This window comes from Siphateles boraxobius, unplaced genomic scaffold, assembly GCF_051911475.1.
Source record: "Siphateles boraxobius isolate OS27281-9 unplaced genomic scaffold, OSU_SipBor_1 12, whole genome shotgun sequence".
In the NCBI taxonomy this organism is placed as follows: domain Eukaryota; kingdom Metazoa; phylum Chordata; class Actinopteri; order Cypriniformes; family Leuciscidae; genus Siphateles; species Siphateles boraxobius.
The window spans coordinates 18,454,757-18,478,070 of NW_027508722.1; the positions used below are offsets into that span (position 1 = coordinate 18,454,757).

At 38.5% G+C, this 23,314-nt stretch overlaps 2 protein-coding genes across 7 annotated transcripts; both read left to right on the plus strand.

Moving 5' to 3' along the window:
• The first annotated feature begins 841 nt into the window (after positions 1-841).
• pex5 (peroxisomal biogenesis factor 5) lies at positions 842-16,989 on the plus strand. 6 transcript variants are annotated; one of them, XM_077209819.1, is made up of 17 exons: positions 899-1,154; positions 2,799-2,956; positions 3,461-3,499; positions 3,633-3,750; positions 3,828-3,971; positions 5,091-5,181; positions 5,601-5,691; positions 7,152-7,274; positions 9,116-9,226; positions 10,029-10,112; positions 10,204-10,323; positions 12,070-12,213; positions 12,341-12,411; positions 12,538-12,759; positions 14,187-14,352; positions 15,795-15,952; positions 16,032-16,989. In XM_077209819.1, exons 2-17 carry the CDS (start codon positions 2,843-2,845, stop codon positions 16,270-16,272), a joined length of 2,037 nt encoding a protein of 678 aa, XP_077065934.1. In that variant the 5' UTR covers positions 899-1,154; positions 2,799-2,842; the 3' UTR covers positions 16,273-16,989. The 6 variants fall into 6 exon arrangements, with proteins under 6 accessions (XP_077065937.1, XP_077065939.1, XP_077065934.1 ...); XM_077209820.1 differs by having other exon boundaries at positions 1,033-1,163; XM_077209822.1 differs by lacking the exon at positions 9,116-9,226 and having other exon boundaries at positions 842-1,154.
• Positions 16,990-17,374: 385 nt separating this feature from the next.
• On the plus strand, positions 17,375-21,611 carry cdca3 (cell division cycle associated 3). The gene is made up of 7 exons (XM_077209826.1): positions 17,375-17,569; positions 17,745-17,896; positions 18,092-18,194; positions 18,976-19,571; positions 20,397-20,736; positions 21,182-21,261; positions 21,367-21,611. Exons 2-7 carry the CDS (start codon positions 17,759-17,761, stop codon positions 21,457-21,459), a joined length of 1,350 nt encoding a protein of 449 aa, XP_077065941.1. The 5' UTR covers positions 17,375-17,569; positions 17,745-17,758; the 3' UTR covers positions 21,460-21,611.
• Positions 21,612-23,314: the final 1,703 nt, after the last annotated feature.

Here is a 23,314-nt window from a genome sequence, read left to right on the forward strand (position 1 = left end):
CATAAACAGTCAATTTACAACTAGAAACTGACATGAAAGGCTCAAAACATCAGAACCAGACCAAATCAGAAAAGATTAATATATAAATTTAGGGGGAAAAAATGACTGCACATGTTAGCAAGGGCTTCTAAAAATTCATTTTATAAATATAACAAATGGAGTGGGGAGAGGGAGGTGGTAAGGAATCTACATTTATTTATTTTGCCAATATTATAATACTATTAATCAAATAAAACAAAACACGGTCGTCTTTGGTTGTTCCATACATTCTATTTTATAAGGTGAAAGTAAAATATCAGCAACCATAGCTTTCCTATCTGATTACTGTGAAAAAAGGTAACAGCCACAATAAATAAAAAATAAATATATATAAATAAATACACAAACAAATAAATAAATGTGCCACAGTTTTTTTTAGCAAGAAAACAACTGTACAAATGCAATGGATTTAAACATGGATTTAAAAAAATCACAGAAATCAGAACAAAATTATTAAAATTGCAACAAACTTGTTTATTCCCATCCTGTTGGGCAGCATGTTCATTTTTTTGCCATTGTGTTCAATAAATTAATAAACATTAAGCTCCTGAGCTACCAGTTTTTCTGTTCTGGTTGGCAAGCCGTTTATAGCAATACTCCCCTAAATTACAAATTAAACGTATATTCATTTACAAAAGTTAAAGAACTCAAAAGGTACTGCACAAAAGGAATGAATTTAAATCCTTTAAAGCACATTTCCCTTGATGTTGAAACAATAGGTTATCAACCTGTCACTCAAGGCATGCGCTGTCACTTTAGGAACTTTACGTAACTTCAGCGTAAATCTCGCTCCGCCCGCCTTGATGCTTAGCACAGTTCAAAGCGCGTGTCTTTACGCAAACTACGTTTGTGAATAGCCGGAGCGTAGCGTGTTTGATTCGTCTGGCTGGTTCGCTCATGTTTCAGTGGGCCACACGGGGAAGGTAAATAAAGACAGGACGGTCACCAGCGCAACATTTACCCGTCAGGAACCGACAACCAGGGGGCCGTTAACCTCAGCTGTCTTTTTAGGGCCTGCTTCGTTCTATCGTGTTTTGTTTTTGTCATAAACTGCATTACTCACGGGATAAAAGGAGAAAGAGGGGAGAAGAGAGGTGACAACATCGCCTGGGCAGGTGAGAGGAGTGAGTTTATTTAGCTTGTAAGCTAACTGTCTACAGAATAGTCAGTTGACGTGCTAGCTGTATTGTTATCATTCATAGCTGCTGCACAAACAAGGCTGCGAATACCTAACCGCTTGTGGTCTAGGACGTTGGGATGTTCAACTGCCATTTACACTTGGAAAAAGCAACACTTGCCCCCAGTAATGTTTCTGTGCTGGAGCTAAACTGACAGCAGACAATAACCAGATCTGAGCAGAAGAGTTATGCATGTATGTTTTCATAACGGTGATCAGATGGACAATTCAACCAGTGGTCACTCTTGTTCATCTCAATGATTTTTCATCAGAGGTGTCATGCACGAGGCTGTCTGGAATTATTGCATAAGGACAACAAAGTAGACGTGCACGTGCAATCTTGGTTAATTGTTAATAGATGTCTTCAGGAACAATGGAATCTGTGTAATCCTTCTAGTCTGGATAAGCTGATGGAACATATGTTTATGTCATTGGAAAGGTAGCTCAGTCCACAGGATTAATCTCAAGTCGATGATTCATTGTCTTTGAGGCTCTGTTTATATAGCCTCACAATGATCGCAGTAACTTTCTATGCAACTAGGGCTACAACCTTTCTGATTCCAGTCTAGAGGTTCTCAACCAGGTGGCTGAAAACTTCTAAGGGGGCCTCTTAACATTTAAATGAAGAGAAAACAACAATAAGCTTAAACAAAATCCCATATAATTTTAATTTCTAGACTTGGAAAAGTAATGTAAATTATTGAAATGAACATTTTGATATGATATCTACTAACATGTGCTACATGTTCAAGTAAAGTTTTTATGTCAAAATGATACATTATTGGTATTTATCTGCTCTGTGAATAATTGTACATACCTTAGTAAATAAATAATAATAACAGTATAACAAAATGGTGCCATGCGACTCGTGTCGTATATACCAAGTGTTCTGGGGGTACATGTGTTTGTGATATGTGTTTGTCGTAACATGAAGTTATCGCATTCACCTCTGTCACCTGTCATTCTGACTGTCACCTGACAGCAGGAGTTCTAGTCCGGAGGTATTTAAAAAATTTTGGGATTTTTAGGCGTTGTATGTCACGTTGTCGTTAATCTTGATTTCGAGTGGACATTTTTTCTCCTTTTGTAGTCCATAAAAGAAATAATGGTGAACAGCATTAGAACAACAGCAGGGTCAGTAATATATGTCTTAGCCTAATTTTCACTTTAGAGTGGTGAAGTATCTCTTTAAGACTTTTAGTCACTACACAGAGGTAAGATAAAAAGAAAATGCCTTTGAAACTTTCAGTTCAGAAACAGTCAGTTCCCTTCATATAATATGAATGAATTATATTATTGTATATGTTCATTCATACAATTTTCCTCTTTCTTTTAAAACTGCTTACTGCCTCACCATGCTTTTTATACAAATCAAAACCAATACTGCATGGTTCGCCTGCTTGAGGCTATTGTTAACTTTGTTTAATGCTGGACACAGTATTTATCATGAGTTTTTCAAATCGAAAAAGTGGTGGGCCTTGGAGTCAAAAAGGTTGAGAACCACTTATCTAGACCCTTAACCACTTCACTGCTGTCACTTTTATAGCATAACACTTAACAATGATTTTTTACTTTCTTGTAGATATCTCAAGGTGTTAGTTTGATCCAGCCTCACAGTGTGTTGCCATGGCGATGCGAGAGTTAGTGGATGCGGAATGTGGGGGAGCCAATCCCCTTATGAAACTGACTGGTCACATGACCCAAGAAGGAGGGGCTTGGAGACATCGATCAACACCCACTGTAAGTTACTCAACTTTTTTTTTGTAACCGGGGCAGATGTTTAGCTCCAGCCCTGATCAAGCACAACTGAACAACTAATCAAGGTCTTCAGGATTACTAGAAAGCTACAGGCTGGTCAGCTTGATCAGGGTTGGAGTTAAACCCCTTCAGGAAAGTGGACCTAGAGGCCAGAGTGGAGAACATCTGATGTAAATACACTGATTTGCCAAGAATGTGTTGATTCATCATACTGTTTACATGGCTCCGTCTCTCAAGCATGCTGAAAATGAGACTTTATCCCAAAAATCTTTTGAGTCTGATCATCAAATATTTGGGAATTAAATTTCGTTTTGTTTTTTGCGGGCATGACAACAGCATTCTATAACCAAACTGACACCATTATAGGACTCGCAACCGAATTAATATGCAAATAATGCAAATAATCATTAGCTGCAGCCTTGAAAATAATAAAATATAATAATTAAATTAACATTAAAAGCTTCTTTTACTCTCCCCCCTCCATAGATTCCCCCTACTCCGATTGAAATAGCCACAGAAGAGGAGGTGTGTATTTTGGTCTTTAATATTTCGAAGGTGTTTTCAATTTCAATTACCTGATGTTTGTGTCGGGTCAAGTAGTCTGAGATCATGTCCCGTGTTCTTAGTGTAATGGCATCCTGTTGTTTTTGAAATCCAGCTGGTCAGTGAGTTTCTACAGGCTCCACAACGGCCTCCTCACAGTTTTGATATGGGTCAACTGCTGGAGGAAATGCAGCAGATAGATCAACAAAACTACAGACAGGCTCCACAGAGAGGTAGCGTGCAGAAACACACGTCCAGTCAGATTTCAGCACATTTCAGTGTGATATTACTGTATGTTTTAATTTCTCAGCTCCTGATGTGGCTGCTCTGGCGCTGTCTGGCGATTGGGCGGCAGAATTCTTGTCCACTGCTGACTCCGCCTCTTCTTCTGGACAAGCTGCTCTTGATCCAGCTGATGCTGATTGGACCAGAGAATTCATCAATGAAGTTGCAGGTTAATAAGTTTGTGTGTGTGTGTGTGTGTTTATATGCACTTATATATTGTGACATAAATTCTGTGTTTTGCAAAGTTTGCTGCTTCAGTATTAGCAGATAATTTTTTCACATTGATATGTTATACTGGGAAACAATGATAAGTATGTAACACGTTTTGAAGGCTTTTATTGCCAAAAGCATTCGATATGTGCAATATTTACAGTGTTGACCCTTCTTCATGCTGGAAAATGCATCATGGATCATCATCAAATCTCTGCTGGATCAGTGAGAGAAGTTGCACTTGCAGGACGATTTGATACCATTTTTCATTCATGGCAGTGTTTTTGAGCAGAATTGTGAGAGCCCACTACCATGGATTAAAAGCAACCCCACACATGGATGGTCTCAGGATGCTTCACTGTTGGCACGACACAGGACTCATGGTAGCATCCACAAACAATCAATTTTCCAGATGTCCCAAACGGTGGGAAGGGGGCTTCAACAGAGAAAATAACTGCGTCAGTCTTCTGCTGTCTAATCCTTGTACTTTCTGTAAAATATCAGGCTGTTCTTGATGTTTTTCTTGGGGAGAAGTGGAATTTTCGCCGCCCTTCTTGACACCAGGTCGCTGTCCTAAAGTCTTGGCCTGCAGATGCACTCAAACCCACCTGCTGCATGTACTGAGCAAACTCTGCACTGGTGCCATGTGCTGATGATATGATGAGTGAAATTATGTTAGCTGGTCATTTTGGCCAAAAAACTAGAAAATTGTTTTTTTGTTATAAAGTTGTTTTTCTGTTTTCTTTTTTATACCAATGTTGCTTTTTGCATTTATTTAAAATGCACCTGATCTGAATCTACACAACAACTGAGGCAACAAACATTGTTAAACACATTTTATGTCACTGCCAAAACTGTTGGCCATGACTGTATGTATATGGCATATTCTTTTTTAATTTAAGATGCTATTAGATGTCATTAAAATATCATTAGATGTTGTTCAGTGTCATTAGGTGACAATTCTGACAAATCTACACTCATCTTTGCCCAGCCATCCTTTCGTTCTCCGTAGCTTTACTTTTTTCTGTCGTCTTTTACCATACTTCCACCGCTCAGTTCCCTTCCTCCTGTCTCATAGACCCCGGCCGCTGGGCTGAGGAGTACCTGGAGCAATCTGAGGAGAAGTTATGGCTTGGAGATTTGGGAGAAAGAGAACAGGACAAAGAATGGTATTCTATGTTTCTTAAAACGAATAATATAGAGACTCAGCATAAGAATATTATGCAGTATCGTTTTTTTATGTTTCGAAATAAGTCTCTTATACTCCCCAAGGCTGCATTTATTTGATCACAAATACAATAAGTATATACACAGCAGTTAATATTTATGCTTAATATTTAAAATTTTTTTTTTTAGGATTCTTTGATGAATGGAAAGTTAATTAAAATCGCATTAATTTGAAATATCTTTTGTAATATTATAAATGTCTTTGCTGTCACTTTTGATCAACTTAATGCAAAATAAAAAAATAATATTCAAACATTTGAATGGTAACGTACATAGATAATAGTAAAGTTAGGTCAAGAATAATAGATGTTTACAGAGTCCTGATCCTATCCTTACTTTAATGTATTTTTTATACTATCAGGACACAAGAATACCAGTCAGGTGAAGAACTACGTCAAACAGCGAATGAACTCCTTGCCAAAGTGGACGACCCTAAACTCAAGAACACAGAGGTGAGAGCAAAAGGAAGGGTCTCCCTACTTTCGTTGTTGTTTAAGTGTTCTTTGAGCTGCACCTGAAACACTTTAGTCCAAGTCACCACATGCATTGATATATTAAACAAGCATGCACATATTGCACCTAAAACACAAATTGTAAACCAATAGTTTAAAAAAATATATTTTTAATATGAATTGTCCGTTCTATATACTTAAGTTGCTATCTTGCTTGATAACCACAAACTGCCTACATTTGGGTTAATAAACTGTTTCACTTGGTAGAAGAACTGTTTATTCTGATAGCTATTAATAAATACATTTTACCATAAGTAAGGAGTTTTTTGGCAATCCACCTTGGGAAAATCCCTGTGCCACATGGCTTTTTATGACATATTGCTGTATTAAATGCAGCAGCACTGGAACTTTGTTCACATAAGTTTATGAAAAATGTTTTTTGCTTGACATTTGACTAAAGTGTTTCAATTTCGAAAATAAATTTGCTCTGCTTTCACCCATGCCACATCACAGAAATGATCCCATGTTAAAGGGGCATTTGGCAACCCTAGCTATTTCTTCGCTGATTTTCACTTTTTTGTTGCATGTTTTGTCAACGAGCTCCCCCTAGAGCTGGGAGGCGTATATTTCACTACAATGTCGTAAAAAAACCTCACTTGCGGCACCCTCCTCCCCCTTTCTACCGTTGCTCATGTGCATTTGTTATTATCGGAGCTTTAACTTTATCGTGTGGAGCTATGTCTACCGAGGTGGGTAATACATCATACACATTGAGGGCGGCGTGTGTGTTTATGTCGAATTGCCATAAAGGAGTTTGTGTTTCTCGCACGTTCTCGCTTCTCACGAGACTTCCTATTTCCAACTTACCGGGACGTTAATCCTCATGTTGCAAGGTTGGTTTTCCACCTAGGAATGTTGGGGGGAGCGGGGAAAGTCACCATTCTCACCAGAACAGGTTATTAAACCATCCAAATGATTTCTAAACGGTTTTATTATGCTGAAATAGTTGCCGAATGCCCCTTTAATATTGTCTCAAGGGATCATTTTACATCCCACTTGCATCCCCTGAATGCACTTCTGGGTTATATTTAAAAGGTTAAGTAGTACATTACTGACCAAAGGTTCTCCATGGGATTAAAAATGATTATTATTTAGATTAATTTTTGCCTTGTGGTTGATGATAAAGTAATGTGACATCGTTCACATTTTCATGGGCATTTCTTCACTTATTCATTCTTTTTTTTTTCATTTAACTCTACTCTGGCTTTGTCATATAATTTGGGATATGTTATGCCTTTGGCCGTTACTCCTTCCTCCTTCTATCTGACCATAACTGTCCAGAAGAAACTACTGATGGACTTGTGTGCTTGTGTGTGTATGTGTGTGTTCAATGCATCGCCAACGTGTTTCCTGTTAGCAGTAGATGTGTAATAGCTGTTGTTGTTGTTGTTATTGTGTAGTTCCTGCGGTTCATTAGGCAGATTGGCGATGGCAGTGTGACTGTGGAGGACAGAGCAGGAAAAGAGCACACTGATAAAGCAAAGGCCACGGAGGCACAGCACTGGGCCTCAAGCCTTAACCAGGTACGAGCCCTTCACAGCTCCTCTGATAGAGGAAGCACTGCGAAGGGTGACACTGCAGCCCTTTGGCAGCCATCTTGGCTCTTCTCAAGCTGTAACTACATGGCATACTGTAAATCCTTGCTGATTTGCACTGCAGGGATTTAAATACTAACCCATGTGAAAATACAGTTTTGGAGAGTTTAATTCGCTTTAGATACTGAATTCTGCACACACAGTGGAGATTTAAAGGGTAAGTTCGGCGTTTTACAAGTAAAGCCCTATTTTACGGTCGTTTCTGATGAAATCGAACGGTTAAGATTAAAATTTGGACACGTTCTGCTGTCCCGAGAATTTTAGGTTTTTGTGTAAGCACCCCCCCACCTCCACAATGGTTTCATAGGTGCACTGGAATAATCATTCGTATAAACACATTAAACTTTAGTTTACAAAGACGTGAAACTCACCGAGGGGTCTGGGGTGTTCACTGATATGCTCACGAAAAAATCGCTGCAAAAGAAGCTTTCCAACTGGTTTTATCGTCGTTTTTGGAAGAATGTCCGGTTGTGAGGCGTTGGAAAAATAGGTCCACAGTTTTACAACGAATGGTAACACACCTGTTGGAAAGCTTCTTTTGCAGCGATTTTTGCGTGAGCATATCAGTGAACACCCCAGACCACTCGGTGAGTTTCACGTCTTTGTAAACTAAAGTTTAATGCGTTTATATGAATGATTGTTCCAATGCACCTATGAATCCATTGTATAGGTGGGGGGGTGCTAACACAAAAACCTAAAATTCTCGGGACAGCAGGATTTGTCCAAATTTTAATCTTAACCGTTCGATTTCATCAGAAACGATCTTACAACAGGGCTTTACTTGTAAAACGCCGAACTTACCCTTTAAGACCATGTTTTAAATTTGGTTTTCAAAATCTATTTTCAATACTATAAAAATTGAGTATTTGGTTTGAGTATACCAAAAATATACTTAAGTTTGCGGTCAGTAAGATTTTTTTTAATTAAAATAAATTAATAGTTTTATTCAGCAATGATTCATTAAATGTATCAAAAGTGACTGTAAAGATATCTTATAATGTTACAAAAGATTTTTGTCGAATAAATGCTGTTATTTTGAACTTAATATTCATCAAAAAGTCTTAATAAAAAGTATAATGGTTGTCACCCAAAAATGTAAGTTTTTTTTTATTGTATTTTTGATCAGCTTTGGTGAGCATATAAGACTTCTTTCAAAAACATTTAAAAAATCTTACTGACCCCAAACTTTTAAACTTTAGTGTAATCCATTTTCAAAATCATCTATCAAATTATTTTTAATATTTAATTATAAACATATTAGTTAATTATAAACATATTAGTTAAAATACTTCAATTTAATACAGATTATAACACATTATGATGTAAAATGGACAATAAATATTTAGGATTATCCATTATTTCTAGGTCATCAGTCAAATTTGTGGAGTTCATGTAGCTTGAATTTTCACTCAAATAGTTACGCAGATAATATAATATAGGATTAAATTAGAAACAGTATTTTAACTAGTGGTCTCGGACGTTTGGACCAAGTCCACGTTTTTTTCAAAGGATAAATCACAATTGTCTAGGTCTTGGAAACTGGCCTTTGTTTTTAAAAAGAAATATGTTTTATCCCATGGTTCAAACGAGCAGTAGTTTAATTGTGATATTTCCTTCTTCCTTCTATTATGGACGATCATCATGACATGATCCCTACATTTTAACCTCCATCCATACCTAAATGTTCCCGCTATCCCTAACAATCTCACACCAAACGCACACTATCCATAAATACCCCCTACCTGTACCCCTTGTCCCAAACTGCCCAGTTCCTGGAATCAAGGGAAGGGACTGTGGAAGTGGAAACCCGAGAGGGCAAAGAGAAGAATGACAAAGTTAAAGCTAAACAGGCAGAGCAGTGGGCTACTATCGTCAGGCAGGTAGGACCCTGATCACCTGGCAACAGTGATGCAGTAGTCCTGCTATGTGTTTTGCCTGTGTAGGCTTGTCATGTTCATTATGTTAACTAGCTCCTGCTGACCTCCTGCTTAAAGAGAGCAGACTGTTGCTTTAGTTTAATCGTGCTTTTAACAAAGTTATCGCTGAAAGACCTGTACAGCTGAAACCCTGCTCACACTGCTTTTCACTTGTGCCCAGCTACTGAAACCACTTTGACTTCCTGCAATAGTGAAGGTTCACTGAGCATTGCTTGCTATTTTTAATATAGAGAGGACAGGAAAGATGGATGAATGAGGGTGAGTTTTTTTTCTTCCTCTGTTGGTCTCTCATGCCCTCTTTCTTTTTCCATTACATCCTTTCTTTTTTCCCCCACTCTCATTTATCACAGTATATTGTCTTTTTTCCCTTTACCTGAGTATTATTTAAAGGTGCGGTAAGCGATTTTTGAAAAAAAAAACGTTGAAAGGGATTGGACTGAGCACCACAACAAACTTATAACCAATTAGCATTGGGGGCGTGTCCACTCATGATGGGAGAGGAGAGAGAGTGAGCAAGAGGGAGCATTATCTTGCTTCGCTTCTGCTATAATTAAAGAAACACTCTTGCATTGTGTGTTCGTGCATTTTGGGGATGGGTGTGTTTTTTTGGGTTGGTTTCGAATATCAGCAATGTGTTCAATAATGATTTTGAGAAATCGCGTATTGCACCTTTAAGCATTTGCAGGCTCTGTGATGTGTAAATATGGTGGCTGTTAACAGCCTGGCATCTTGCTGTGCTCGGTAGGTTTCGGCAGATTCTGCAGAATCATGGGTAGATGAATTCGCCACTTATGGGCCAGACTTCCAGCAGGCCAAAGCAGCGGTGGAGGTGAGCCAGGCTGCACACTTGTGCACATATACATGAACTTGAGTGTGATACCCTTGCATTCATTGGTGCTTGTGTGTGTGTGTGTGTTCAGAGTGATGTTGATTTCTGGGAGAAACTCCAGCAGGAGTGGGAGGAAATGGCGAAGAGGGACGCTGAAGCTCACCCTTGGCTCTCAGACTTCGACCAGATGCTCAGCAGCTCTTACGATAAGGTATCTCGATATACACCTGTGCCCATTTACATCATGGATACTTCCACCTAACTGAAACCTTGTGCCCTTTCCCAGGCTGTTACCTGTGCTTTATTACAGTTTATACAATGGTTAGTTCCAGTTTTGTTTCTGCTTTGGTTTCACATGGAAATATGTTCATTTGTGTAGTAAAAACAGACAAAATAACTGGCAATATGCTGTCTAATGTACATTACTTAATATTAGCCTCTTGTAACTGTTGTATAAGAGCAATATCATACTCTCAATCATGCTGTTACCTGTGGCCGAATCTGTTGTTCTGATATTCAGAAGGACAGCATCTTAAATGTTGCATATTCACTCTTTTTAATACTAACTTGTAATACTAATTTTCTGCACAAAAATCATTTGACAATTTTCTTTTCTATAAGTAGATTTTTTTAATTGTTCAGATTCCAAATACACTACCGTTCAAAAGTTTGGGGTTGGCAAGATTTCTTTTAATTTTTCTTAAGCCTTGTTAAAATTAAAAAAATAATTAAAATTAAATTACTATTAAAAAAAGTTACACATTCGTCCATAGTGGACAAAAATGTCTGTGTGAAAAAACTGTCATAAAAATGTGAAGCTTGGGAGCACAGACAAGTTTGGTCTCATTTTAAAGAAGACCCTTCGCAGATTATTGCTGAAGTAAAAAATAATAATAATAAATTAAACCAAAAAAAGTTTATGAAAATGATTTATGAACATTATTTTATGTAAACTTTATATTTGGTGAAACATGTATAATTCTAAAACTGCTAGATATCGAAACCAATTTGAGGTTGATATCTCAAAAAATTAGCTTTCGGTAAGATTTTGTTTGGGCGGGTTTTTCTCTCTCACATATTACAAACACACATGTATTTTTTTTTTATTACACACATACAAACCACCCTCTGCAATCCATACCAACACCCACACAATTATCGCTGCATAATTTATCCAATTGGCTCTATAACATGCCGAAGCAGAAAACAGGAATAAAGCGAGTATTTGCTTTGTAGGCCAAACCTGAAAAAATGGCACCATTTGGTAATAAAATAGAAAAATTTAAATTTTGAAGCCTTGGCAACAAAATGAAAGCCTCTTAACAATTTGTTTACCTAGTGCAAAATAGATTTTTTTAAGAAACGGGTGAACCTGTGCCAAAACTTATACAGACTAGCATTAACACAGGTATTAAAGTGATCAAAAAAACGAAACTGAAAAAGACAATTTCCATAAGGATGCACAAGAGAAGCCTCTTGTGCTTCATTTATTTGATTAAAAATATTGTTAAAAATAGTGATATTGTGAAAAATTATTACAATTTATATTTTTTATATATACTGTATTTGTAAAGATATTATATATATATATATATATATATATATATATATATATATATATATATATATATAATTTATAATTAAACTGAATTTAATTTAACAGGAGCCATTAATCCAGTCTTCAGTGTGATAATTCACAAATCATTTTATCACACATTTTCAAATTGTAATAATTGTTAATGTTATTATAAAGATTATAAAGGCCTTTACGTCACTTGTTGTCAGCATAATACACTCTTGCTGAGTATTAATTTCTGACACACCAAAAAAAACAACCTTTTGAACAGGGCTGTGTTTTATTGAGGTATTTAAACTTTTGTCAAAAGAAATCAATATTTACTTTCATGTTGTTGGTCCCATTAAAGTTAGTGTGAATATGCCTTTACTCTTCTCCTAGGGATATCAATTTGAAGAAGACAACCCCTACCTGTCCCACGATGATCCGTTTGCCGAGGGTGTGAAGAGGATGGAGGCGGGGGACATTCCTGGAGCCGTACGTCTCTTCGAGAGCGCGGTTCAGAGAGAGCCAGACAACCAGCTGGTCAGAGCCTCATACGTATAAACCCGACATCCAAAAACCGATGATACATTTTGTCTCAAGGGACTAACTCTGTTCTACTTTCTTGTTTGTCTCTGTGAAACGCTGACTGTGTGTGACGATACTGCAGGCGTGGCAATATCTGGGCACCTGCCAGGCGGAGAACGAGCAAGAGTTTGCTGCTATCAGCGCCCTCCGCAGGTGAGAAGTATAACTGCAGTCTTACTGTGCACATCAATTCAATTCTCCTGACTAGTCTATTACAAATATGATTTATTAAAATACTGCTCCTGCCTTTTAAATTCAAGTCTCAATTGTTGTTTTCAGATGTATTGAGCTGAAAAAGGACAATCTGACGGCTCTTATGGCTCTAGCTGTAAGCTTCACCAATGAGTCACTGCACAGACAGGCCTGCGAGACGCTCCGTGATTGGTTGAGGCACAACCCCAAATACAGGCCTGTCCTGGAGCAGCATGAACGAGAGAAGGAGAGGGAGGGTGTGAGAGAGAAGGAGAAGGAGAGGGAAAGATTTGGATCTCTTTTGCCAGAGTAAGAGGATTCTTGAATGCAGTGAAAAAAACATTCTGGGTTCAAGGTCTGAAAAACTGATCCTGTTTATTTCCATTGTAACTGTGTACTAACAAGATGCAAGCTATTAATGGCATCTCTTCTTGTTAATCAGCTGCAATGACCAACATTAGATTTTGTTGATTGCATCGGGTACAGGTTTCGCTCCTCGTGTACACTGCCGTTCAAAAGTTTGGGTTCAATAAGATATTTCTGAAAGAAGTTAATACATTTATTCACTGCTTTTATCTCAAATAAATCCTGTTCTTTTTAACTTTTGATCCATCAAATAATGCTACAAAAAGTCACAGTTTTCTTTAAAATATTAAGCAGCACAAGCACAACTGTTTTCAACATTGATAATACTAATAAGAATCTGCTTTAAAATAAACTGATGGATGAGTCAGAATTATTTTACCACATTTACGCTAAAAAACTTAACTTTTAATTAGACACAGAATTCTGTTAAATCTTATTCATGATTGTACAACACTGTGGATTGATCAGATGTGGAGAAGCATGTTTCAATGCCGACAATGGCATGAAATATGCATAAGTCAGGGCATTGTAACCAAGCAACATATTTACATTTGTCACCAATCATAAGCGAACAGTGCTCTAAAAATACATCTAACACAAACACAGGTGTTTTCCATCCAAGTGTTTTAATCAGTTTACAGTGCAGATATTAAAATACTTTTTGTATGACTCAAGAATGATTATGTCTTTCCTTCATTAAAGAAATTTTTTTTAAAGTAAAATCTACTCACCGTTTTGTTCCAAACTTGCCTGACTTGCTATCTTCTACGGAGCACAAAAGGAGGGTTTTAGAAGAATATTCTGGCCTAATAACAGAAAATGAGCACTGGGTTTCTTAAAGGTGCTCAAAGCGATGTCACGTGTTTTTTAGGCCAAAACATTTTTTGTCACATACAACAAACATCTCCTCACTCTCCGCTAGCTGCCGGTCCCCTGAACACACTGTAAAAAAACACGGTCTCTGCAGACACCCCAGGCTCCACACACAGCAACAAAAACAAACTGGGCTTACCGCACCACGAAACATCATAAACTGTTCCAGCCAATAACCGACAAGAAGGATTTGGGGGCGGGGTTCGGGGGGTTAGTGCGCGGATGAGGAGGAGGGAGGGTCTAGCTAGCCTTCGTTTTGTTTGACAATACTTTAAACGTCAACAAGAAGTGATGTCACCCGACATCGCTTACAGCACCTTTAAGCTCCAGAATGACAAAAAGCACCACGAAAGTGTCATAAAATTTACTGTATTCCAAGTTTTTTGAAGCTATATGATTGTGTTTTGGTAATGCAGGCGAGTAAATAATGAATTTTTTGAGTTTTTTACTATCCCTTTGAGCTACACACTAATCCAGTTCTTTCTTCTTCCTCTTAGGGCACTGTTCAGTGAAGTGCAGACGTTGTTTTTGAGTGCAGCGGCCACTGACCCCTCACGGGTTGACCCTGAGCTGCAGTGTGGGCTGGGCGTTCTCTTCAACCTCAGTGGAGAGTATGACAAGGCTGTGGACTGCTTCAGTGCCGCCCTGTCTGTGATGCCACAGGTTGGTTCATTCACACTTAAAAGTGGGGTAAGCGTTATTTGAAAAACGCTGTTTGGAAGTTAGTCGGACCGACACAGGAACAACAACAGCAAATGTTTGTAGCCTATCAGCATTGGGGCGTATGACGGTGGAGGAGAAAGAAACGAGCAAGAGGGAGATTTGAATAAAGACTGCAGAAATAGGGATGAGACACCATACAAAAGAGAAAAGCTCAGACAAAATCACTGGGAAATAAAGTGTTATCACTGGGCAAGAGCTTTAGGACCCGCGTTAATTTTAGAAAATCTTTCCAGAGCCTGAGAGAGCTAAGCGGGAAGGCCTGAAAACAGACGCAGAGGTTGCTTTGATTCGCTCCACACATGAGCAACACTGGGTTTGAGTGTCATTGTTTGTCTGGAGCTGCTGTGCTGTTGGCTACTAACAATAAACTCTTGTTTTTAATTACTATTGTGTACTGCACATTAATTTTGTGCTTTTTTGTCATTTGTTCATCATCTGCACTTTATTTTTTGTGAAGCATTAATTTTGTTACGCTTCTGCTATGATAAACAGACAGCCACCTAGAGAGAGTTTAGCGTCATTGTTAGTGCACTCGCATGCAGGGGGATTGGGGTTCGAGACCGACTCGAAGCAGGGCGGTTAGGATTGGAGGCTTATTAAATTATGGAGGTGGAGCATTGAAGAGAGGGGTGTGTTTGTTTGGTTTGATTTCAAATATCAACAATGTCCAACTGCTTTTTTGAAACATGGCTTACCCCACCTTTAAAGCAGTGACAGACCAAGAATGATAAGTTAAACGATAAATGTAAATATAATATTTTATTAATCGTTCTAATTCAATGAGAATAGGAAAGTCCACACAGCTAAATATTATATAGTTATCAGCTAGTTAACATTACGACCAGTTATATCATTGGAATATTTTTCAGGATTTTTTTTTCCAGCTGATGAACGATAAAAACATTGTCAGCCAATCAGAGTCCACCCAACTTTAAAGAGCATGGGCATTTAATGACGGCATGAAATGAAAACATATTTTCTTCCCTATTGTGACGGTGTATGACGGGACTTGATCTAGTTCATGGGGAATTGATTGGATCGTTGGATCGTTGTAGTTTGCTATTGCTGTGATGTCATGTGAGTGACCGGTTGTCCCGACCTCACGCTAGTTAACATAAGAGAAGAGAAGCCATTGCATTATTCCATAAAAAATTACATTTGGATTTCATGGTGACTAAAGCAGCCAGCAACAAAACTGCAGCATGTTCTTATAACAAACAATGTTCATGTGGATGCAAATATAGTTCATTATTATAGTTACCTTTATAGTTATTGTTGTTGGTGTGAACAGGTCTTTATACATTGGTGTATTCTACACGTTTTTACACATTGTTCATCAGTATTTTAGTTCACATTCTTCCTCCTCTCAACCCTACGTGAAGGATTATCTGCTGTGGAACAAGCTGGGAGCAACTCTTGCAAATGGTAATCGCTCCGAGGAAGCGGTCGCAGCTTACAGACGCGCACTGGAGTTACAGCCTGGATTTGTACGCAGCCGATACAACCTGGGGATCAGCTGTGTCAACCTGGGTGCACACAGGTTAGTAAAAGAAGAAGGTTTCATTCGGGTAAACAACAAACCAAAAAAAGCTAAATGCCATTTGTCGTTTCTCCAACAGGGAGGCAGTAGAGCACTTCCTAGAAGCCCTTTCTCTGCAGCGACAGGCCGCAGGGGATGGAGAGGGAGGCGCGGGGCGAGGGCCAGGTGCAGCAGTGACTGTGATGTCAGATAACATCTGGTCCACCTTACGCATGGCACTGAGCATGATGGGAGAAAGCTCGCTTTACTCAGCCGCCGACCGGCGAGATCTTGACACGCTGCTGGTGCACTTCTCCCAGAGAGAAGGAGACACAGAATGAAGGATGGAGTTGAGGGAGCGCGTGAAGATAGAATGTGAGTGTGGAGAAGCCTGTTGTGGAGAGAAACATCAAGACCCGTGATGTATATTTCAACAAAGGGACATGACGTTGCTACAATGTGAGGAGAATAAAAAGAATGAAAGCCCATTTAGCTCTAGCAGTGCATTAATGGACAGACAGATGCCTGAGAAAAAGAGACATGTTGAAAAGCCCATGGTACAGTTTAAAAACACAACAGTATTGCTATGGGTTGTCACAAGTTTACGCTTACAGAGAATCTGTTGTAATTTTTCAATTTTGTTAATCTTGACGATTACTGTTCTTTCTATTGTCCTTGTCAAAATGACAGTAATATTTCTCTTATGGGGAATGTAAGGTCCCTGCACTGTGAGCTGAAGAGTACTTGCCTCTGTTTGACAGAGAAGAGGGATACGGAGGTCTAGTTGTGTTCTACGTCACTACGGCTCCTGTACAAAGTAACCGTGCTTTGCAAGCCTTAAAGTTATATTGACACATTCGCAAGTAAGCGAGACTGAAAGACATGTCTGTAAGCACTCTTTCGTATTGGATATTTGCTCTTGCTGTAAAATGATTTGCTTAATTGTAAATTCTACTTGCCATATTGTGTATTGTACCATAATTATTAATGTTTTGCATATAGCCAATTCAAATTGCTATTACTTCAAGCAATAAAGCTTTGACAAAGATGCTTAGTAACTTGAGTAAAAGTATTCATATTTCCAAGCATAAGTAAATTATATAATTTTATGAGTTTATAATACATTTTATAATTACATGATTTCAAAAATATATCGATTCTCTTTGTGGCATTTTATTCAGTTTGCTTTTAGCAATAATCAAAATACTAAAAAATACTTGTTTTAATATTAATTAAATTCACTAAAGTATTCTTTGTAACAACAGAAGTGTGCAATTTTTTTTTGACTGTTTGAAAGAAGGGGTCAGCCTTTAACCAGTCAACACGCGGCTGTATTTCAAATCGCTGATACGCCCAATAAAATGTATACACCGTCTCGGCCAATCAGAAGAGCCGAGGCAGGAACTCTCCCGTTCTCCTATTGGTCGGTTTAAAAATTGCTTCAAACAGAACGAGCCATTTAAATACCCTCGCTCGAGTCACAAAGAGTTTGGATTACAAGACTGAAGCATTTCTTTGTTAGTATCTGCTTTTTACAAGTACATGTTTAAAACGTGACAGAAACATTAAATCTGATCTGGTGTGAAAGATAAAGGGAAGGGAATACTGAACTGAGCGTGGAAACCTTTGAGCTTTAAGGTAAGTTTGATTATTGAACAATAACTTTATATTGTTGGTCGAACGTAACATGGCACGATGTGCTTGTTTATGTAATGTATTTTTTTTTTTAAATCATTACCTTATGGGTTTAACTACTTTTTTCGCTTTTTACCATGCAAGCAAGTTTTTATAAACCGTGCTGTTTTCTGAGTAGACTACAGAGTAAACATGGGATCCAGTGAAAGCAAGATGTCTGTGTCATCAACACCTCGGGTAGATCCGAGCCAGCGACCGAAAGCAGCGCGTGTAGCGAGACTCGCAGACCCGCGTTCACCGTCCTGTGCTATCGACCGAACACCTTTACAGGTAACGTTACAAACATGCAGTTTGACAACGCTTATTTTGTATTCCAGTTTCGCCAGTTGAAGTGCTAAATGATTTAGTTGCTTATCGATAAGCCGGACTGTGAGGTGAATTTTGGCATTTCTCAGGTTCCTAATGAGCACAGTAGTGCGCAATGGACAAATAAAATAGTTGAATTTTTTATGTATTTTCTTGTAGGTGGGCGTGGCTTACTCTCCTCTACCTGTGGTGGAGTCAGTTGGGCCTGGATTTGTTGACCCCCGCTCACCCACGCCTGGCATTACTCGAACACCAATAAAGGGTAAGTCAAGTGTTCTCCATTACGGGTTCTGTGTTTCTTCATTCACAATAATAAACTCTATGAAAGGAGTTCAAGCTGAGAGCTAATTCATATTTATTAGCTCAGCGCTTTAGAGTGTAACAGTAACTTACCTGGCCACTTCCAGAACTGTTTTTTTTTCTTCCGTAAAGTTACAGGCCATGAACCAAATCAACCATTTGTTATTTGAATCATATTTCTCACTAGGATTCATGCTGGTATAATGAACAGTTATAATGCTGTTGTAAAATAATGTGGGCTGATGACTTCAATAAAATGGATATACTGTTGATTAACAACCTCATAGCTCTCAGTAGATCTGTCCTTAAGGGTTTGTAATTTATAGTTAAAAATCAGTTTCCCTATGGAGAAAATTATTAATTCCAGAACCTGTTACACTCTGTAGTAAACTCGCTGCTGTCCTCAGCCCTTCCAAATTAAATTTGCGATTGATGTCGTGACAGATCTTTTCTTCTTTGTGACATACATCCGAGTGAAACAGGTGATCAAAAAAGAAAATGCAGGTTGAGGATTTAGATCTGTCCATCAGCGGTTGATGGATAGAGGCAGATACTGTATATGAATGTGAGCTTGTAGTTGATTGTTAGAAAGGGTTGGGAGTTGAGATTTAAACATTTTTACAATAGAAATTAAAAAATGATATTTGGATATGTATTAATAGTTCACAATAAGATCAATAACAAGCATTTAGAAGATAGAAAGGGTGACTCTTTAATCTCAAACTCCTTTGTCTCCTTTACAGTGAGCGTCACATCTCTCGCTCGGCGGCTGAGCACGTTCTTTCTCAATGATGTCAAGTCTGGTGGCGAGACAATTTCTCCTCGTCCTCCGGTATCGTTTACCAAACACCCCAGCCTGCCCAGTGGGGCTCGGCAAAATGACTCCGGCCCCAGAGAGCCCCTGCTCCCTCTGGCTCAGAACTCCGCCTCCGTCAGGGAACACAGCGATGTCGTGTTCACCCCTGCGGCGTCCTCTCCTTCACTGGGCTACGGCTCCATATGCAGCAGCCCGTTCGTGTTGGTTGGACACACACAGATGGAGGTAGAGGTGGATCCTGAGGACTCGCTGGAAGAGGCGGAGGAGGCTCTGCTGCTTGGTGCTTCGCCGTTAAAGAAAGAGCTCAGTTTGAGTCTTCTTGCGTGTCATGAAGGCGTTTACTCCTCTTCTCTGGAGAAACGTCCTCTGACTCCTCTTCCTCCTGTTGAGACACAAGCGAACGAAGACCATTCCTACACGCTCTTCTCAGACGTCCCACCATCCACAGAGTCCGAGCCTGTTGCTGAAACTGTCGTGACCCCGGAGGAAGCGGAGGTCCCATCCCAGACGTCTGACGAACAGGTTTGTTTTTTTGCGATTGAGACACCTTTCAAAGGTTTGAGAATATATTGTTTATAATGTTATTCCGCAAGGATGCATTATATTGATAAAAAGTGAAAGTGTAGACATTTATAATGTTGCAAAAGATATCCAAATAAATTTGTGAATAAATGCTGTTCTTTTAAACTTTCTATTTATCAGAATTCTCAAAAAATGTATCATGGTTTCCACACAAATATTAGACGGCACAACTGTTTAACAATGATAAAGAAATGTTTCTCAAGCAGTAAATCAGCATATTAGAATGATTTCTGAAGGATCATGTGACTCTGAAGGCTGGAGTAATAATGCTGAAAATTCCGATTTGCCATCACAGGAATAAATTATATTTTAAAATGTATATCAAAGTAGAAATGTTATATTAATATAATATTTTCACAAGTACATTTTTTTACTGTATTTTTCAACAAATGAATGCAGCCTTGACTTCAAAGCAATAAATCTTGAGTTCCAATTTATTATAATATATATATTAGTTTGTTGTTGCCTTTTTAAAATATCCTGCATAATTATATTCACGTTTATTCTCAAATAAATAAAAATTCTAACTTATTGCCCTGATGCATCTTCTTTTTTTTAACTATGTTATGAAATAGGGAAAACTACATTTTGGTTTTAAAGTTTTACTTAAATAACTTTAAATGGATATTTTTTTGTTTGTGTTGTGACCAATGAAAATTTCAGGGCGGGTGGGAATCTGAACTATTTTATAGGCCTGTTTTGGCATCAGAAACATTCCATACTGTTCTGTGTGAGAGGCTAAATGATGTGCGTCTCCTCCATCAGGTCACACCTGCACTTCCTGAGTCCCGCCATGAGCAGCCAGAGGTAAGCAAACCTCTCTCTCCTCAACCAGCTGTTGCCTCCAGCAAATCCAGCCCAGTGACCAGCGTCCAGGTCGAAACGGTGCAGTCTGGTATCCGTTGTCTGAAGTTTGACACCCGCAGCCCCAGTCAAGCCATTTTTAAGCCCCAGTGGTTGGGGGTGGGCTTCGGGACCGCTGGTGTCAGAGCAAGAGGGGTACAGGGCCGTGGAAAAACGTCTATCTCTTCACCGCTCTCCACCAAAAACACGGCCACAAATGAGAATAACAACATGGTTGTGCGCGCCAAACAAAGACCAAGAGGTGAGTGTGTCTCTTGGCCACATGGTTATGCGCCATTTATCGTTCTGCTAGTTTCTGATGCTACTTCCTCCATCCACTTTATTTTTCATCACAGATTTTCTTTGAGTGTGTAGGACTTCCAGTTCATTAGCCGTTATTGGTAAATAACTGGAAGAATATTACTGGCCATGCAGTAAAAGTTAACTATTTGTGCAGCAAAACAGTACGTTTATGATTGAAGTAATATTAAAACAAATACCAGTTTGCGATATTAAGCAGCATAACAAACCTATTTTTGTTACCGCTAAAATAACTGAAAACAATGACAATGGAAGCCTTGCATATTCAAAGTAAGGTGGATGGAAGACTAGCACAATGATAAATATTTATATTTAAGTGTTTTTTTTATTCATATTTAAGTGTTTATTTTTTATTTATTGAGGTATTTGCTTGTTTAATATTACAGAAAAAGTTCTGATGGGTGAGGGCAGATCGCCTCTGCAGATCCTCAGGGAAGCTAATTCACCCAGAGACCGCAAATCTCAGGTAATTACACCATTCTTAATCACTATTTGAACATCAGTGCTCCTTTTACTGCAGACGTCCATGTTATGCATGTAATCACTTATGGATCTTCATGTTTCTCGTCAGATGAAGCTGAAAGTGTCCACCCCAGAAAAACAGAGATTCACTCAGATGGACAGGAGAGCTCTGATTGTGTCACTCAACAAGGAGAATGAGTGAGGAAAAACTGGGCACACCAGGATCAATCCAGCCAACACTGTGTATATACTACAATTTTAAGCCTTAAACTACATGATCATTCTATTTTTCCTTTTCTTTGTGTGTTTGTAAATAAACGCAGTTTTTAATGTAAATAAAATTGACATGTTTAATTTTGTTTCTTTTTTGAGCTTGTCTGAGGACATTTGAAACTATATGAAATATAGTCATATGACATCAAACATGAAACTAATATTCACAACAACATATGCTTGAACAGATTTAAATCTTTGTCATTACTAAAGACTGTTCTCAAAGCAAGTGATGAAAATCCCACAATATACCACTACTGCAGCCCTGCAGTTATTGAAAAATATCAAAAATCTAATGCACAATTTTGTCAGAGGTCTGTTAGTTATCAGATATTTGTCCAGGATCAGTGTTCTGCGTACCGTTCAATAGTTTGGGGTCGGTAAGAATTTGTTTTTTGAAAGTCTCTAACGCTCACCAAGGCCTATTTATTTGATTATAAATACAGTAAAACAATAATACTGTGAAATATTACAATTTAAAGATATTTACTTTAAAATTGTAATTTATTGCTGTGATGGCAAAGCTGAATTTTCAGCATCATTTACTCTAGTCTTCGGTGTCTCAAAATCATTCAGAATGTTCAAGACCATGCTGTTTAAAGGGTAACTAAACACTAAAACAACTTTTTTAGTTAATTATCTGTAAGAATGTAGCTTCATAAATGCTGTTCATTGATTCGAGTACATTTCTTGACATTTGGGTATAAAGTGTTTTAATTTTCAAATATATGGTGTAAAAACCAAGCCTGCCGCACAAGCCCTGAAAAGTGAAGCCAAAAAAAACCGTCTCGATCGCCCCCCGGTGACCGGTCCTAGTATAGCTCATAAACCCCGCCTCCCCGTGTTATTCAATGGGACGTGAGACCAACCAAACAATTAAATTACACTGCACATATCTTTTTTCCAAAGATAGTTTCTGTCATTTACTGTAGTTTTCATCACGCTGATGTAATTTCAAGTGTTTGTTTTTAAAATAAGTTTGTTTTTAATTAGTTATTTGATGCTATAAAAACGGTGCTGTGTTGTACATGATTGACAGGTGTGATTGACAGGTTCTCTGAGCAAAGTAGTCACTGAAGCAACAACGGACTTTTTTTCGGGATCTTTGGAGGACTGAGGAGATTGGAGCTTTAAATTGAATATCTAAATTTCTATAATTAATTATTTCACATCGACATAATGTGTTGTTCTGCAGCAGAGGCGTGTGCTTGCCCTTGATTCAGCGAGAGTGAGGGCGGGACGCGATACCATTCCACCACTGCAGCGGCGTCATGATGTGAGTGAGCATTTATTTTTAATCACAATTTATTTTCCTTCTTGTTAGGCTAAAGTTAATCCTCTGGTGTCGACAAACGCGCCGGCGCGATTTGCTGATTATTTTTTTCACATAGCAGCAAAATATATTGAACGTAATAGTAATAATAATCCTGGAAAAAAAGACCTCAAAATGACTGAATATAAGAATAATCGGATGCCGATCGCGATGCGGGAGTCAAGACCGCAGTTTGAGCTGGTGTCCACAGACAATTCACCCTCCTCCACTTCAGGTGAAGGTGGGGGAGAAAAGGTCTCGACTTCAAATGACCGCTCTGCTGCAAAGCTACTTGCGTCACTCCATTTTAGCTAGTTTGACAGCAGCTGTCACTGCGGGTCTCAGGTGCACGCCCCCTGCCCCCCCCCCCCCTCCCCCTTTATACCCAAATGTCAAATAATGTACTCGAATCAATGAACAGCATTTATGAAGCTCCATTCTTCCAGATAATTAATTAAAAAAAGTTGTTTTA